Below are 16,255 nucleotides of genomic sequence, written 5' to 3'. Positions count from 1 at the left end.
CTGAAGTCACACGTGCATCTGTTCACAAACTAGTCCATGTCCAAGTCATTTTGGGTTGGTCCATGTTCCAGAACACACTTTAAGAACACAGTGCAGTTAATCAGTGAGATCTATGAGATGCACCTTAAAGGCTTGAACCTTAGGAAACGGATCTGTTCGAGCGGAGTACAGATGAGGAGGTGAGAGTGTTGAACAGACTAAAAGACCAAAGTGCTGCTGCGTCATTCTTTATAGGTAAAGATGATGTCAGGTCTGATTCACCTCACTCACAATATTAATAATCTGTAAAAAGTAACAATAGTTACGATCATATTAATCTTTTACGTGCTTTAAACAAACCGACAAGAGATCATGCATATGTTACAAAACAACTTTTATTTACATTCTCAAGAATAAATCAAGAAGCCGACAATCAGAGAGACTTGTTCAAACGTTTTTGACTATGAGCTCTACACACTGATTAGCATACAGGTCATGAGTCAGCTGTTTACAATACAAGCTCTGAAACTTGACTGTAAATTTAACAAAGCTCATTTGAAACTTTACAGTGGCTGAAAGTTCAATAAAGACGGTATTTGGATCTCTAAAAATTTTGTTTATGGATAAAAGGTACGAACGAAGGTGAACAGTCAAAACTTACTGGCTCAGATATTTTTGAGACCCTTCATTTTATTATTCCAGCCATCCATTTTACCTGAAACTGTTCTCTTAAAATCGAACAGAAGACTCTTAGAGAACAAGCACACTGTAGGAGTCTCTCCCACCTATCTGGGACTAGATGTCCAGCAGTCAGGTTCTCCACTTTTAAAGTGAAACCCTAAACCGTTTCATGTTCGCACTGTTGAGCACTTTTTTTTTTTAACCCCACTATTCTGTTTCTTCATAAGTAATGTTTTCTGCTCCATCACTGTGTTCCAGTGAAACATCCAAGTAGTCCTTTTTTTTCTGTTCCTACAAAATACTTTTCATGAACATCTTTAGACAAAATTATAAATACATATCTTTAAAAATATATACAAGGAAAACGCTACAAGAAAAGAATCTCGTAAAGCCTTACACGCTCGTAAATCATGTAGAAGTCAGCCCCGGTAAGGGTAGTGCAGATTAGAAAGGTCTGTACAGATGAAAATGGTAATGAAAAGGAAATCTCTTCACACTCACCATGTCCCCTAACGCCTAGCTCCCTTGCACACTGATTAAACCTTGATTTCCAGTCAGCTGAGTCACCTGGCTATACTGCATTGAACCAGGAGACTCAGCAGGCAAATAACTAGGTGTCTGATGTGCTGCTTTAGACGGGATCATGCACACGCATGTACGTACACCATCGTGACCTTATAGCCGGAGACAGATTGTTCTGTGTGTGGAAAGCCAGTATTACATTTTCAGAGGAACTGCAATGATTCGTGTCCAATCACCCTCGAATGCCCCTCATAAGCGTTCAAAGCTACTCGATAAAATGCCATCTAGTGGACAAAGCTGGTGCTTACACCACCAGCACCTCATTATAAGTACACTAACAGCGGCTTTATTTGCTCTCTGTGAAATATTACTTTAAAGGCAGAGGAGTAATTTTTAAGAGAAAGATAGTTGCTTTGCTTTGAATCAAAAACAAATCCCCAACCAAAACATGCAGAAGCCAATGTTTGAATTCTTAGTGTGTCTGAGCAGGTTTCAGGATTAAGAGGTAAAATGAAACACCTCTATAGTTCTGATTGATTCGACGGTGTTTCATACCGGTATCCATACTCTTAATTTTTCTCCTGTTCCCCGAGCCTGGGACACCACAGACACTGAAGATTCTCTTCTCACCTTCTGACCTTAAATGGACATCAGCCTAAAACTGAGAACTTTGCCAAATCTCGCAAAACTACTTCTGCATTTAAAATTACTGACTGCACCTTTAAGTAAGATGTCAAACATGAACCATAAGCGCTTCAACATTCTGACAGGAAAAAACAAATTAAATTATTAAATTACTTAAATAGTAGCTGTTAAAGGTAAAAAGAAATGAACAAATTGGGGGGGGAAACGGATTACTAGCTGGTTAAACGATAAAGGCTGAAGCCTGTAGCCAGAAAATGTGGCACAGAAAATTTGAGATTGATGTGTTAGTGCAGGAGGGTGGGGTAATGTTGGGGAGGTCTTTTGCTTGGTCTCTAAGTGGAGGCAACCGTGGTCCCGCTGCCCAGTTTGATGATCATCTGCTGGCAGTCGTGAAGAGTACGTTTGTCCCCCAGCTTCTCAAGAGTGCGTGCAGCGTCTGCCAACATCCCCACCCTCTGGCCCGGGGCCGACAGGAACGACGGAGGCAGATACCAACATGCCAACATGGCTGCTTCTGCCTGCTCACGCTGGCCTGGCCGTGTCTCACACTCCTCTGCGCACACACAAACACACACACGACACTGAATGGATTCCTAATTATAGATGCATGTTACAGTGAATATTAAACAGCTACACATTTCACATCAGTGGAAATAAGCACATCTGTAGCTGAATGAATATTCAGCACATGCTTGCAGACTCACCCACAAATAAAAATAAAGTGGATAGATTCATTATTGGAATTCTCGACTGTTTTTCTAACTATTTTCTGTTAACCATCATTTATCATTTAATCATCAATTCACCTTCTTCCCTGCTTACCTACTTATAATAGAAGCCTTGGGGCAGATGTTGGGGGCCAGTGAATTTGAATCAATGAATTTGTAGTTGTGTTACGAATGTGGTCATGTGGGGAAAGTGTAATTAAGGTTTAATAAAAATAAATAAATGAAAACTTTGTTTATTGTGGCAGTGTTGGAAAGATAAAAGCTGCATAGGAAGCGTATTGATTAGACTCTCGTGTCTCAGTCTAAGAGCCGTTAGAGTATAATGCTTGTAGGCGGGAATTTATGATCTAGTCACGTCTTGAATCTGTTTACCATCTGCTCTAGAGTTCTTTCAGAACTGAGTCGAGCAAATGGGTTTTTCTCTTCTTTTCACAGTACTGGTAAACATCCGCATGTGTGAACTGAACAGGACTTAAAAAGCACACACACGCACACACACACACGCACGTGCACACACACACAACTCTGTATCTGAATATTTGCAAACAAGCATGTAAACACATCTGCCCACACACACCATCTGAGTCCTCACCGATTTTGCCTCCAGGTGTGGCACGCCGGCGCAGACTGCGGTCCAGGAGCTGGTGTGTGCGTGTTGGACTTGCTCCTGCCATCAGCCTGGCAGTGGCTTCATGCAGAAACAACTGGAGAGAGAGAGAGAGAGAGAGAGAGAGAGAGAGAGAGAGAGAGAGAGGAGAGAGAGAGAGGGAGAGAGAGAGAGAGAGAGAGAGAGAGGAGAGAGAGAGAGAGGAGAGAGAGGAGAGAGAGGGAGAGGAGAGAGAGAGAGAGGAGAGAGAGGAGAGAGAGAGAGAGGAGAGAGAGAGAGAGGAGAGAGAGAGAGAGAGAGAGAGAGAGAGAGAGAGAGAGAGAGAGAGGAGAGAGAGAGAGGAGAGAGAGAGAGAGGAGAGAGAGAGAGAGGAGAGAGAGAGAGAGAGAGAGAGAGAGAGAGAGAGAGGAGAGAGAGGAGAGGGAGAGAGAGAGAGAGAGAGAGAGGAGAGAGAGAGAGGGAGAGAGAGAGAAAGCTTAACAAGCTGGCAGACAGCACACCCATGGGGGCTAATCCTTCCTTCAGAAGCTGACACGTCTCTTCCTCTCTTCCTCTCTCTACTGTCTCCTACTCTTTCATCTTCTATCCAGCACATTTTCCCAGCAGCTCTCTCTGTCCTTTGCTCTGCTACAGTTATTAAACTGGAGTCATATGAAAAAGTGGTATATTAATATATTATAGGTGAAACAATAGCTTGATACAAACTGGAACTGTGACTACGAATGAAATGTATATTAGAAAAAAAAATAAAGTTTAACATATACAGCGACAAACAGGTCGAGCATGAATAAATCTAACTGATATCAGTATCATATTGTTTGAAAGTACAAGAAGCCATGACTGTTTCTGGCCCCAAGATTGCTTCATTAGCAAAAAAGGTGAAAATAACACAACTGACTATTAAATGGTTTGATCAGTAAAAAAATTAAATTCGACTGTTTTTATATTCGTATCTGTTATTAAAATTCAGGACTTACTACAAACTGCTGCTCATGCTGCATCACAGGGCAACGTAACACACCTGGAAGACAGTGCACTCTGCCCTCTTCCACATACAGGTGCACTCTAATGCCCTGAACCAACTCTCTCCCTCTCAGTATATATACACAAGTGGCATTCAGGACCAAACTAAACCTTCAGAACTTACTACAAAAATCAACTGCCCAGGATTTAATTATGTAAAACGTACTAATTAATTAGACCAAAACGGAACATGCACGGAAAAAGTTAGCAAAAGCCGAGGATGACAAATTATGGTATTCGAGTTCTATTTTTGAGCGAAATGCTGATGTAGAACTCCACTTCTCACACAAGCTACAGTGGTTAAAAACAGCTCCCCAGCACTCAGCGATTTGCAGAGCAGTGGCCTATTTCAGCGCTACGCCTGAGGAAAATACCAGCGTGTCAGCATGAGAGCATCTAAATCACTAAATCCAGATCAAGAGCTGGAATCCACTCCGACTGTGTCCAGCTGTGGCCACATGCCTCCTCTGTGTAGCCTTCATCAGCACATCGGCAGCGGATTTGTGTGTGTTTATAGTGGATGTTTGAGCGGTGTGCGCGTGTCTTACCCTTCGCATGGCGGGTCGGAAGCTGTGGGCGAGTTTGCGCAGAGAGCTCAGGTCCTGCTGGAAGCCCTGAAGCTCGGCTGGAGAAGCGGCTGAGGCCGAGCTCTGCTGAGGGGAAGCCGGAGAACAAATCTGCTGCTCTCGCCACAGGCTGGTGCGCGTCACCAGCAGCAGATCACACAGTAACAACTGCACTAACTACAGGCATGAAGACAGAGAGAAGGAACAAGAGACAAGAACACAGTATAATGTTATTAGTGTCTTTAGATTATTAGAAAACAATACACAAAATCACCACCACCACCACCATCATAAGCAGTTATTTAATTCTTAAACTACACTGTGTTATATTTATAGGTTTAATTAACTGTTTAACCGATCCAAACTGTAATAACTTAAAATAAATCATGTTAGTAGAAAATGTTTTTAAATTGCTCCATTGTCCTAATACATACGCAATGTATTAAAGTTCTAGACTGATCAGAATGTGACAAGCTCACTTGAATCAGAAATAAAGCATCCTTTGCTCATCATTGGTCCAAGAATTAAAGAGACTCAGCTCTGTGCTGCACTGCAGGAACATTGCACTCTGTTCAGTCACATGCAATGCAACTACAATGCACCACAGCTCAGGCCAAGACACGACGAGTTCACCTCTAACTGTACATGGACTCCAGGTTTCCCCAGGTTTGTTTGTTTTTTTTTACACTTGTCATATTTGAACCCTGTGTGTGTGTGTGTGTGTGTATATATTTCTGTACCTTATCTAAGGTGCTGCTGCTGCAGTGTGGCCCCAGGTTAAGGCTGTCTCTGAACAGGCTGCTGGCTTTCTCACAGTAGTTCAGGCTCAGCTGTCTGTTCTCTGGTTTGGCCAGCAGGGCACGCACTGCTTTAAACATGTTCAAACAGGCTTTGGGTAATGGACTTCTGCATGCAAAAAGAAAAAGAAGAAGAAAAAAAAACAGACAGAAAGGCAGACAGTCAGAAAGGGTGGAGCAGAAAGCAGCACAGACTCACAGAGCACTTCAAATTAAAACAAACCATCAAGACAGAGTTTAGGGTGAGTGGATAGAGAGAAGAATATAGTGATAAAGACCGTGTGACAAAACCTCAAGGATTATAAAGCCTTTATAAATATATATATATAAATAAATAGAGATAGATAGATAGACAGACAGATAGATAGATAGATAGATAGATAGATAGATAGATAGATAGATAGATAGATAGATAGATAGATCATTACTATTGGCTTCTTACAATAATTAAACATTAAAAAAAAAGCTTACAACAGTTATTGTTATAACAGTCTGGACCGCTGTGTGTGTGTGTGTGTGCTTACTCGTCTGCCTGAAGACTGCGCGGAAGGTGCTCCACCGCTGGATACAACCTCTCTGCCGCTACGTCATCTCCCTGCAACCAGTTAATAATCACCACGGCAACGGACGACCACCATTTTGAGTGAGGGTCACATCCTAACACATACAAAAAAAACCCTTCAATTAACCTGAACGATAAAAATGGAGGCTTTGTTGAAAATGACAGACGTGGAACCGACCGGTGACGGTGGCCATGTTAGAGCCGATGGCGAAGGCCTGTGTTGTAGCTCCTGCAGCATCAGATGCACTGTTTAGCAGCTGCAGGTACTCCAGGGCATCGGAGTACTCGCTATAGGACAACATACACATATAATTCACACACTGCCCATCAAATTTATTATCAGTGAATAGGAATATGAAAACAAATAAATTGTGTTATCTAGATAAAGATCTCCGAGCTGTCTTCACACAGGAATATCTTTCTCCTGTTTTATTTTAAGCACAATTGCTCCAAATGCTGTATGGGGAATTGTTCATTCAGCTCAGAGCAGAACCAAACTGTATTCTAGTGTGTACATGGTGCTCACACGACGGCAGACGGCAGTGTGGATAGAAAAGCAGTGAGTACAACTCTAAGGTCTGGAGTGTAGAGTTATAAGACAATGTGTGAAAAAAGAGCTCGCTGTGACTCACCCTTGTCCTTCGTTGGAGCTTTTGTCTCCACGTGGCTGAGCGACGCAGTACAGAGCCTTCTCCAGCAGGTGCTCCCTGAAAGCCTGAGTCACCTGAGCCAGAGGATCCACTGAAACCAAAAACAAAACATTACTTAAAAAAAAAAGCCTTTATATGTGCACATGCTCCATTTTTAATTTATTAGACTGTATGATGTGTGTGTGTGTGTATATATATATAAGGGCACACCTGTGTTTCCAGCCTGGCTGTAGATGCTCTCTTTAGGGGTGCTGCGTACAGACCAGTCGCCATCCACAAAGAAGCGATGACCCAGAGGGTGGCAGAGCCACTGCATGGCAGGAGGAACACTGCCACTAGGGGACAGACAGGCCTGTCGCGCACGACTCAGAAAGCCTCGCTACAGAGACGGACAAAGTCGAGACATATACAGTTAGGGACAAGAAGAGACGGAGTCAACTGTGTCAGCATGTGAATGTCCTATAGGCTGTGTACACTGTGAATGCAAGGGCGTCAATACAAATGAACTTAAGGCACTGTTTACATGTACTCTCAACTTGGCAGCATGTTAAAAAGTCGGGGTTATATATTCAACATACAAACAAATGAATGCGCATGCACTGAGGGACATTTAGTGTTAATTTCCTGTCAAGTAACCAATTAACCAATGTTAATTCTGCATGTTCAATGTATATGCATTTTAAAATCTTTAAAATATCCTGTTATATTAAATCCACCATATTTACTCACTAAAATTCGTAGCATCTCTCAGTTAGTGAGAAAATGCTTTATAAACTACTCTATAAACTACACACCTTTCCTGTGTGTTTTACCAGTAACAAGTCAGGATTAATCCACACGCCAATTACTGAATAATATTCCTTTAGAAGAATAACTGAATCAAGTGTTTAAAGGGTTAATTAGATAGAAATGTCAATTTAGCTTCATGCATTTTTTATACAATCTGATTATTAATGGATGATCGGCCTAGATGTTAACACACACCGACAGACACAAAGGAGAGAGAAAGGAGTGAGACTGTAAGAGGGAAAGCGGGACAGACATAACAGACAGAGAGAGACAGAAACAAAGGCAAGAGTGTAAGAGTGATGAATACAGACAGACAGGCACAAAGTGGAAAATAGAGTGAGTGTAAGAGTGAGAGACAGACAGACATGGAGGGAGAGTCTGTGTGTGTGTGTGAGAGAGAGAGAGAGACAGACAGACACATACATAGTATGCTCAGGGTGAGAAACAGACGGAGAGGAATCAATGTGAGAGATGACAGAAGGTGAGGAGACAGAGCACAATCAGTGTTCTTACAGAGGTGATATGCAGCAGGCGGGGCAAGCTGGTTTTCACTCTCAGGGCAGCAGAGACATAGATCTCAGCCAGCGTGGCCACAGACAGACAGTCTCCAGCACACTCGGCTAGATTGACCGCACTCAGTGCCATGTGCATCGCGAACAGGTGGCTGCCACCCAGCTTCCCTACAGACACATAGGAGCCAGTCAGATTAAGCAGCACCTGCATGAATGTCACACACTATCAGCTATGTGCTAAGACTCTCTCTGACCGGTCATATGCAGCTGATGCAGGCGGTGGTAGACGAGGGCGGCATCACGGCTGCTCTTGCGTGCATCCTCCTGTAGGGGGCGATCGGCACACAGAGTTCCAGCCCTGCAGGCCAGCCAGCGACCTACCCACAGCCTCTGCAGCCACAGACGCAGGGTGGACCAGAGCACAGCACATGCCAAATCCAGCTGAGAGGTGGGCAGAGGACGTCCAAGAGCCTTCAAACATGTCCAAAGGTTCTGAGAGGCCTGGGCAAAGTCTCCCTGCATTGAAATGATAAGAGGAAAACAGACAACACAGGAGATTTAGATAACTGGCTAACATGCAAGGTACTAAATTAAATTTAAATGATGCTCATTCTAAAAGACCTAAAAAAGTGTGTGTCTCTGTGTGTGTGTGTGTGTGTGTGTGTGTGTGTGTGTGTCCCTCACTCTGGCCAGGTCGAGATCAGCCTGTTTACGGTGTCTCCAGAAGAGGACGGAGGATTCAGAGTGTGGTCTAGTGATGGGCTCTCCATACACCAATAGCTTGATCAGAACACCAGCTACCAGAACACCATTTAGCAGCCACACCAACAGAGTGGGCAGCATCCAATCCATCCAGCCCCATGAATCAGCTGCAAAATACACACTCCGTAAGTGCCAATAGTGTACGTCAGCGTGAAGGAGTCTGCATATCTGGTTTAGTGAAAGCCTGACATATCAAAATGTTAAATAGATGTGGCCACAGTGTGTATCAGAATTCATCCTGTATGTTACAGGGAACAGAACCTGCATTATCAACAGCAAGCATGGTCCTGCCAGTTCCTGCGTGGCCTGGAGAAACATCTTCTGCAGCCCTGCTTTGGCTCCCACACATCAGAGACGCCAGCGGGTTGAAGGAGAGGAAGAGGAGGGTGAAGGCGCACAGAGCCATCCGTGAGCGGTCCAACATCCCTCCAGCAGCCTTCTCAGCATTAGCCATAGGCTGTGTGGGAAAGAGAGAGAGAAATATTTATATTAAATTTTAAAAAAAAATCAATGTTTTCTGAAATCTATTCTGAAAGCTGTGATATGATCAGCATGGTCTAAAAACAACTTACTGTCCGTTATGAAAAACTCTTTTATATGGACCTTTTTCCTAAATGTACAATACTAAAAACTTAGACACACTACCTTACTGTCCTCTCCCATGGGACTGTCAGGTTCAGAGTCACTGCTGCAATGGGAGAAGGAGCCGCTGGGCTCCGGAGACCCAGCATCAGAGGCTGGAGGAGTGGGAAGTTCAGCCTTTACATCAACCTCCATGGCCACCAGGTCTTTGAGAGACTCTGTACACAAACACAAAAACAGCAGGCTAAAGTCAAGACCCGCACTGTTACACTGTTACACTGTGAACATCAGCTGGATTTAGATCTTCAAGTTTCAACTGGGTGTAAACATTTAAGTAGTTAAACCTGGCAGTGCAACCAGCCACAGAGGTACAGAAGTCTTTGAAGCATTATTAAAGTAAACACATGATACATGAATGGACTCACTGTTCTTTTGGTTGGCCATTTTGAGAGCCATGTTCTCCTGCTTTAGTTTCTGGTTGGACTGCTGAAGGTAGCGGATGTAGTCGATGGCTTTCCTCAGCACTGCAGATTTATTCAGCTGGAACACAGAGATTCATTCGCCCACTGAAGCCCAAATATCAGTAGAAGGCATTCGACATATTACATTTGAACAGAAAAAAGGCAGTAGCAGGCAGACCTTAGCCTCAGTGCCAGCCACCAGGTCTTTGAGCTCGATGATCTTGTCGTTGATGGAAGAGCGGTAGCGCTTCTCGATGGCGTTGTGCGCTGTGCGCTTCTCGCCTTTATGGAAATGCATGCCTGGCTTGCTGCTAATGGCTATACGGTTAATGGGCAGCTTCTCTGTGTCCACCATGACAGGAACTGTGGTCAGGATAGTCCCGCCATTCATCAGAGCCTGACAGGGAGAAAGTGAGAAAGTGAAGAGAAAGTGAACAAAAACCAACTGTGACTCAAGAACATACAGTGATGTACTTTTGCAAATGTAGTTGCATAGATTAGATTAGATTAGATTAATATTAGAAAATATTTAAATTCTACATTTAATAAGGTATTATACAGTTTGTTATAAATGATTTATCAAAATGCATTAAACTTTACAACTCTATTTATTACAATGCCTCATACATTGTTGACTATAAGCATCATAAATAAGAATTTACTGCTCTATGTCTATTATGGGTGCCATAGATAACTTTATTATTCATGCTTAATATCTTAAAGGAATTGGGATGTAATGCAGAGAAAGCGTCAAGAAGTCTTCTGGATTAGAAAGGAAATTTAAAGCTTTGGCGGAATATTGAAAGACTTTGTTGTAATGAGTAATAAGTAAGAAAGTGGATGGAGGACCAAGAGTGCTACCTGCAGTGAGGTGCTCTGCATCGGAGCTGTGGATGTGGTCAGAGACGTGATGCATGGAGACGCGACTGTAGTTATCATAGACACGTCCGGCTTCAGGGTGGTGAGGAGGAGAGATTCTGCTTTGATGAACTGAGGCTGCAACAAGACCTGCAGATCACACACACACACACAATTAATCACAAGGTGTAATACAGAACTCAGTAAATGGCACAGCGTGCACATGTACTCACACTTACAGGAACTTGCTGGACATGAGTCTGTGCTGGAGGACTGGAGGAGGCGGCGAGGATAGGAGTTGGGGACAAACTCTGGACCTGAGCCTGGATGGCTACCGGCTGAATGTTCTGTGGAGAGCTGGCGACACTGGGCACAGGCTGGGGCACACTGGGCACAGGCTGAGTGCCCTGCTGAGTAACTACTGCAAATTACAATTTAAATGTTATTCCTTGTGAAAAGAAAAAATAATCTTCCTTTTAAAATCTGATTTGAGTTGATCTTTATCTTTATTTTCCCGAAAATAATTATTCTTATTATTCTTATCCTCAGTTGGAAGAATTTTATGATTACATTATAAATTTTGTGTGTAGTTAAACTGAACTACAGAATGTAGTTTCACTTCACAACTTCTATTATTAAAATCAGAATGTCACGTAATTTAAGCGGCCAAACAACAAAATCTCTTTTATGCTATTAAGCACTTGTGTGTGAATATTTTATCTATGATCTATGAAGTGGTTTCATCCTTTAATAAGGCAGTCACTTAGATTTTTAATTAATTTCATGTAGATCTTTCCTTATTTAATTGCTATTCTATATCATAAAATTTGTCCTATAGCAATAAAAGTTATTAACGTGTTATATAATAAAACCTGAACTCTGGATTTAAAAAGCAAAAAAAAAAAACAAAACACCTGCAGAGTCACATACACACTGGATATCTACCCTTACCACCATCATGGGGCTTTTATTTAGAGCAGGTGCTAAATGAGTATTAGCGATCTTTGTGCAAAACACTTAGCTGAATCGGAGAGTTTACAGGATGTGGTAACAAAATAAATGATCCAATAAATTGAACACAGATAAATTTAATCATTGGCTCTCACTTTATATTCACCCGAGAGTCAGTCATATAATCTACATGGATGACTCAGACTGCGATCAATCTACGTGTCTGTGCACATTGACCTGTTCTTTGGCCTTTCTGCATCACTTTCCCATAGTGAGATCAAATTTGACCTGCATATTAACATACTGACAGACAAGTGTAATGCAATACACTGATGGTCTGAGAACTAAACACAGCAGCTTGATAACAATATGGGGCAAAGGGCCACTCCGCCTTCCTTCTTTACTAACACTTTGTTGAGTCACAGGAGTGTCAAATTAGACAAGCTGCTTTCTACTGTCCTGTTACAGGCCTATACACTGTCAGAGAAACACATTAAATTAAAGCATATCCAACCACAACAGCTGTAACAGGACCGAAATATACATGTAAATAATGTGCCACTCAAATTCGAGCATACGTTATCATGAAAGTATCAAGAGTTTTCCTCTTTTATTAAGTGACTTTAAAGTTTTTCCCTAATAAGCAGGCTTGACATCGTTTCAACCGGCTTCATGTGAGTTTTTTAATGTTCCAAAAAAGTTCAAGCTCCTTATTGCTTCTCCTAAGTTCTAAATAAAAAGTACTACTTGTTTAGGAAAACAAACAAACAATCTAATGTTGTGTAAAATCTATTTGTTAATAGATTTTGATACTGTAATAAATTTATACACAGATATTAACATTGGTCTTGGAAACAAATTCCAACCATAAATCAAACTGTCTTTAACATGTAGTTACCTGGTAATAAATGGTATTTGTTTATTATTATATTTGACACTATGACAATGTGAATATCATTACAAGATGATCTAGCATGAGCTTATTGCTTAAATATAAATGATAATGGTAGAAGCACCTATACCAGTGTATCCATTCGGGTTTGTGTAGTTAGTCACGGGCTGCTGAGGGCTTGAGGTGAATGTAGGGCTCTGAGGAGCCTGGCTTGGTGGGTGAAGTACAGGTTGAGCTGTTTGAGCTTTGAGCTGCTTCACCTGACTTGAGGCCACAGGAGTAGATGTTACCTTGGTGGAGGAAGACTGCTGAAATTTTGGAGCATGGAAGGTCTTTTCTGGGGTGGAGGAGCTGTGACTGACAGGGGGACCCAGCAGAGCATCCAGATGTGGGCTGCTGCTCAGGATGGTTGACGAATTGGATGAGGTGGAGGAAGTGTGAGAAGTGAGAGCCAAGCTGGAAGGAGCCAGGGTTGAAAGGTCATGTGTTGGAGCTGGTGGTGGAGGAAAGGTGGTGTGATCAAACAAGAACTCCGGGAACTCCTGGATCTCCTGGTTGTGGATGAGCTGGAGCATATCTGGGAAAGAATAAAAAGAGACGAGCTGATGAGAAATGGTAATTATTATTAAATTTACCTGGAAGTCAGAAAACATGAATTAACGACTCAGTATATACACTATAAAGGTTTGCAAACAGCTGAGCATCGTAACCATTTTGTAGGCCTTCCCTAAATTTGTGTGCCCCATAGTTAGAAGCACAGAATTGCCTAGGTATGCTGTAGCATTATGATTTACCTTCACTAAAAATAAGAGCCCAAACTTGGCGCACAACAATGTCCATTTGCACAAAGCAATGTTGTGCAAGAAGTCAAGCGACCTCAACAGAGCCCTGAACAAAAGCCCAATCAGCACCTTTGGTATGAACAGGAACACCAATTAGACTCCAGAAAGCCTCGCCCAACATCAGTTCCTGACCTCATTAATGCTTTCATGTCTGAGAGAGCACAAATCCCCTCAGCCATGCTCCAAAATCTAGTGGAAAGCTTTCACAGAAAAGTGTAGGTTATTATAACAGCAAAGACGATCCGACTCAATATTAATGCCATGGTTTTAAAATGTTTAACATGCACATGTGTGTGTGATGGTCAGGGCTCCACAAACTTTTAGCCATAAAGAGTGCACCCAAATACTGTAAAACAAAAAAAGCTATTGATGGCTATTTACTTACAATTAAATTGTAATTCTATTTGATTCTTAAGATTCTACTGCAAAAAGCCAGCAGTTTGCTGATCATTGGGCAGGTAACGTTGGTTTACGGGGCCCAGTGAGGAGACTGCTAATGGCACAGGAAAGCATTACATATTCAGGGCACAGACACAGGCTGAAGAATCTCATTAACTTTCTCAAGCTCTGACACAATCAACCAAATACTCTAAGGAGGAATTATTCCACTGCTAAATTCCCAAGCGGTGTGGTATTTCAGACGCCTTCCAAATCCGGCTTTTCTCCCAAACTTTTAATCAAAGAAGAGTCACATTAAAAGTTATTTAAAGCTTCTTTTTAAATGAAGTATTAACTGTTAAAAAATATCTGGAAATGTGAATCAATAGTAATAAAATATGTAGTCGACTCTATGCAGAGAGGCAGCCATTGAATCTGAAGTTCAGAAGCTATGTTGCTAATGTGTTTGTTATTACTGATGAAAACTACCTGGTTTGTTTTGTTATTGTTTATGAAACCAACAGACAATCTTAAATTTACATGTATTTAACATGTCTCACACACACACACACACACACACACATACACACGTGTCTGTGCACAGTCCTGACAGGAATCTGTTCACCACTGTTTTGGATGAGGTGATCGCTCTCCACCAATCAGAGAGCGCGCGAGCTCAACAGCACAGTCACACACGCGGTGGGAGGAGCGCGCGCACAGCTCTACTAACTACGGGTTACTATCGGACACCGGGGTTACTCGAGGTTATACAGCTCCTTATTATGTGCTGTATAATTGCTCGCCTGATAGAGAAAAATACACTAAAATGCACAATGGAAAAAAAAAAGCACACCATAATCATACAATATCACAATATTTAATACCATATTAAATGGAATGTATTTTATTTATTTATTTATTTTAAAATGACACAGGGGAATTTTATTTATTTATGAATTAGAATTAAATGGAAATGATTCAAATTAGGTTTGGGTGAAATAATAATAATAATAATAATAATAATAATAATAATAATAATAATAATAACAATAATAAAGCAGTGATCGTGATGAAGCATGCTGCTTAGCTAGCTTGACACAGTAAGGGGAATGAACGGAAGTAACCTCTGAAGTTCTTGGGGGCGTGGCCTTTAGCAATATGCAACTCAGAACTCAAACAATGCCTACACATGATACACTCAATACAATGAACAACTCTTTTTTTCTTCTTCTTTAAATTGCTTGATTTATACCTTGTTTGTACAGGTTTACGTAACGTGTGCTCACTAATATACGGCTCTGTGTTGCTATACATTGCATTATACACAGTCACGAGCTTCCTATTCATACAGCAATTCCCTTCATATTCACTACACGTTATATGTTATATATATATATATATATATATATATATATATATATATATATATGTCAGATATGCTGTAACTTCCCTCCAGTGTGTATCAGAATGTGTCTAACACGTGTGCATTTGTCTGCACGACTGACTTTAGCTTCATTAAGCCAAAACACAAAGCATCAGTGAACGTTAAGGGAAGTAAATAAGTAGGTTAGGAAACGGACTCCAAAACAGCTTCATCTTACCGTCAATGTCGTTCAGCAGAGCTGTGTCAATATCACTCGGATCATTCAGGGATATACTTGGATCCAAGCTATCCAGTGACGGATCGTCAAAAGACATATTATTATTCATTTTCTTGCAGACTCTCTTCTTTCTTTCTCTCTACAGCTGACTTGTGTAAGGTTTAAATCCAAAGACAAAACGTTATTCCGTATAAACTCGAAAAACTTCATGTATGTACGTGCAGGTTCATTTGTTTATAACAGAATCGTCCAAATCCAACTTTTTGATGTTTTTTAATCTGTCAGCATCCTGCCTGCTTCCATTTCCACACCGGTGTACAAGACAAACTTGTCTAAAACAGAGTTTAGGTCGGTGCACGCGCGTGCTAACGGGGCGAGCAAACCCAAAAGAAACCGACGCTTTTGTGTGACACCGCCTGAGACCAATCAAAACGCAGATTTGATCTACGTCACGTTTCCCACGCTACTTTCAGCACCTTAACAATCTTTAAGGTTTAAAGTATAGGACGTTATTTTACATTAATAAGCTCGCTGTGGAGCCACTGGTTTATATAAAATTTTGTCTGTATTTAGTTTAGAAATCGTCTGTCGTTATGCATATGATCAGGTAATTAAAAAATGGCAAATAATACACCAACACGTCAGGGGATGTACTATTTTTCTTACCGTGATCATAATTAGTATTACAATGATTTACGTTAACATGGATATTAAACATTTTCAATAAAAAAAACACGACTGAAATTAAGCAACAATTCACTTGTTTACAATACGTCAACCTCTGACAACTGCGGTGGGTATGTCTCATTCAGCCAATCAGAATACGCGAGGGGCGGGATCTATATAGTCAAGTTTTCATGATCTGCA

General features: G+C 41.5%; 1 protein-coding gene across 5 annotated transcripts; it reads right to left on the bottom strand.

Annotated features, from left to right (window-relative positions):
* Positions 1-356: 356 nt before the first annotated feature.
* On the bottom strand, positions 357-15,859 carry srebf1 (sterol regulatory element binding transcription factor 1). 5 transcript variants are annotated; one of them, XM_060893283.1, is made up of 19 exons: positions 15,389-15,859; positions 12,692-13,144; positions 10,958-11,145; positions 10,728-10,874; positions 10,045-10,263; positions 9,831-9,945; positions 9,469-9,623; positions 9,085-9,280; positions 8,746-8,930; positions 8,316-8,577; positions 8,063-8,229; positions 6,971-7,139; positions 6,743-6,851; positions 6,289-6,398; positions 6,073-6,205; positions 5,492-5,657; positions 4,734-4,928; positions 3,148-3,259; positions 357-2,380 (listed from the first exon to the last, which is right to left on the bottom strand). In XM_060893283.1, the coding sequence occupies exons 1-19, from the start codon at positions 15,495-15,497 to the stop codon at positions 2,160-2,162; spliced, it is 3,411 nt and encodes a 1,136-aa protein (XP_060749266.1). In that variant the 5' UTR covers positions 15,498-15,859; the 3' UTR covers positions 357-2,159. The 5 variants fall into 5 exon arrangements, with proteins under 5 accessions (XP_060749266.1, XP_060749267.1, XP_060749269.1 ...); XM_060893284.1 differs by having other exon boundaries at positions 10,958-11,142; XM_060893286.1 differs by having other exon boundaries at positions 12,698-13,144; positions 15,389-15,858.
* Positions 15,860-16,255: the final 396 nt, after the last annotated feature.

Source organism: Tachysurus vachellii, chromosome 18 (assembly GCF_030014155.1).
Source record: "Tachysurus vachellii isolate PV-2020 chromosome 18, HZAU_Pvac_v1, whole genome shotgun sequence".
NCBI lineage: Eukaryota > Metazoa > Chordata > Actinopteri > Siluriformes > Bagridae > Tachysurus > Tachysurus vachellii.
The sequence above is the reverse complement of the archived record's forward strand: the minus strand, read 5'-3'. Positions and strand labels throughout refer to the sequence as shown.

Excerpts from the sequence above, each read along its gene's own strand:
- srebf1 (XM_060893283.1), bottom strand. The coding sequence starts at position 15,497 with ATGAATAATAATATGTCTTTTGACGATCCGTCACTGGATAGCTTGGAT. Across the intron at positions 10,264-10,727 it reads TGCAGAGCACCTCACTGCAG|GCTCTGATGAATGGCGGGAC; the intron begins GTAGCACTCTTG and ends TCTCCCTGTCAG. Across the intron at positions 8,230-8,315 it reads GCATCAGCTGCATATGACCG|GGAAGCTGGGTGGCAGCCAC; the intron begins GTCAGAGAGAGT and ends ATGTGTCTGTAG.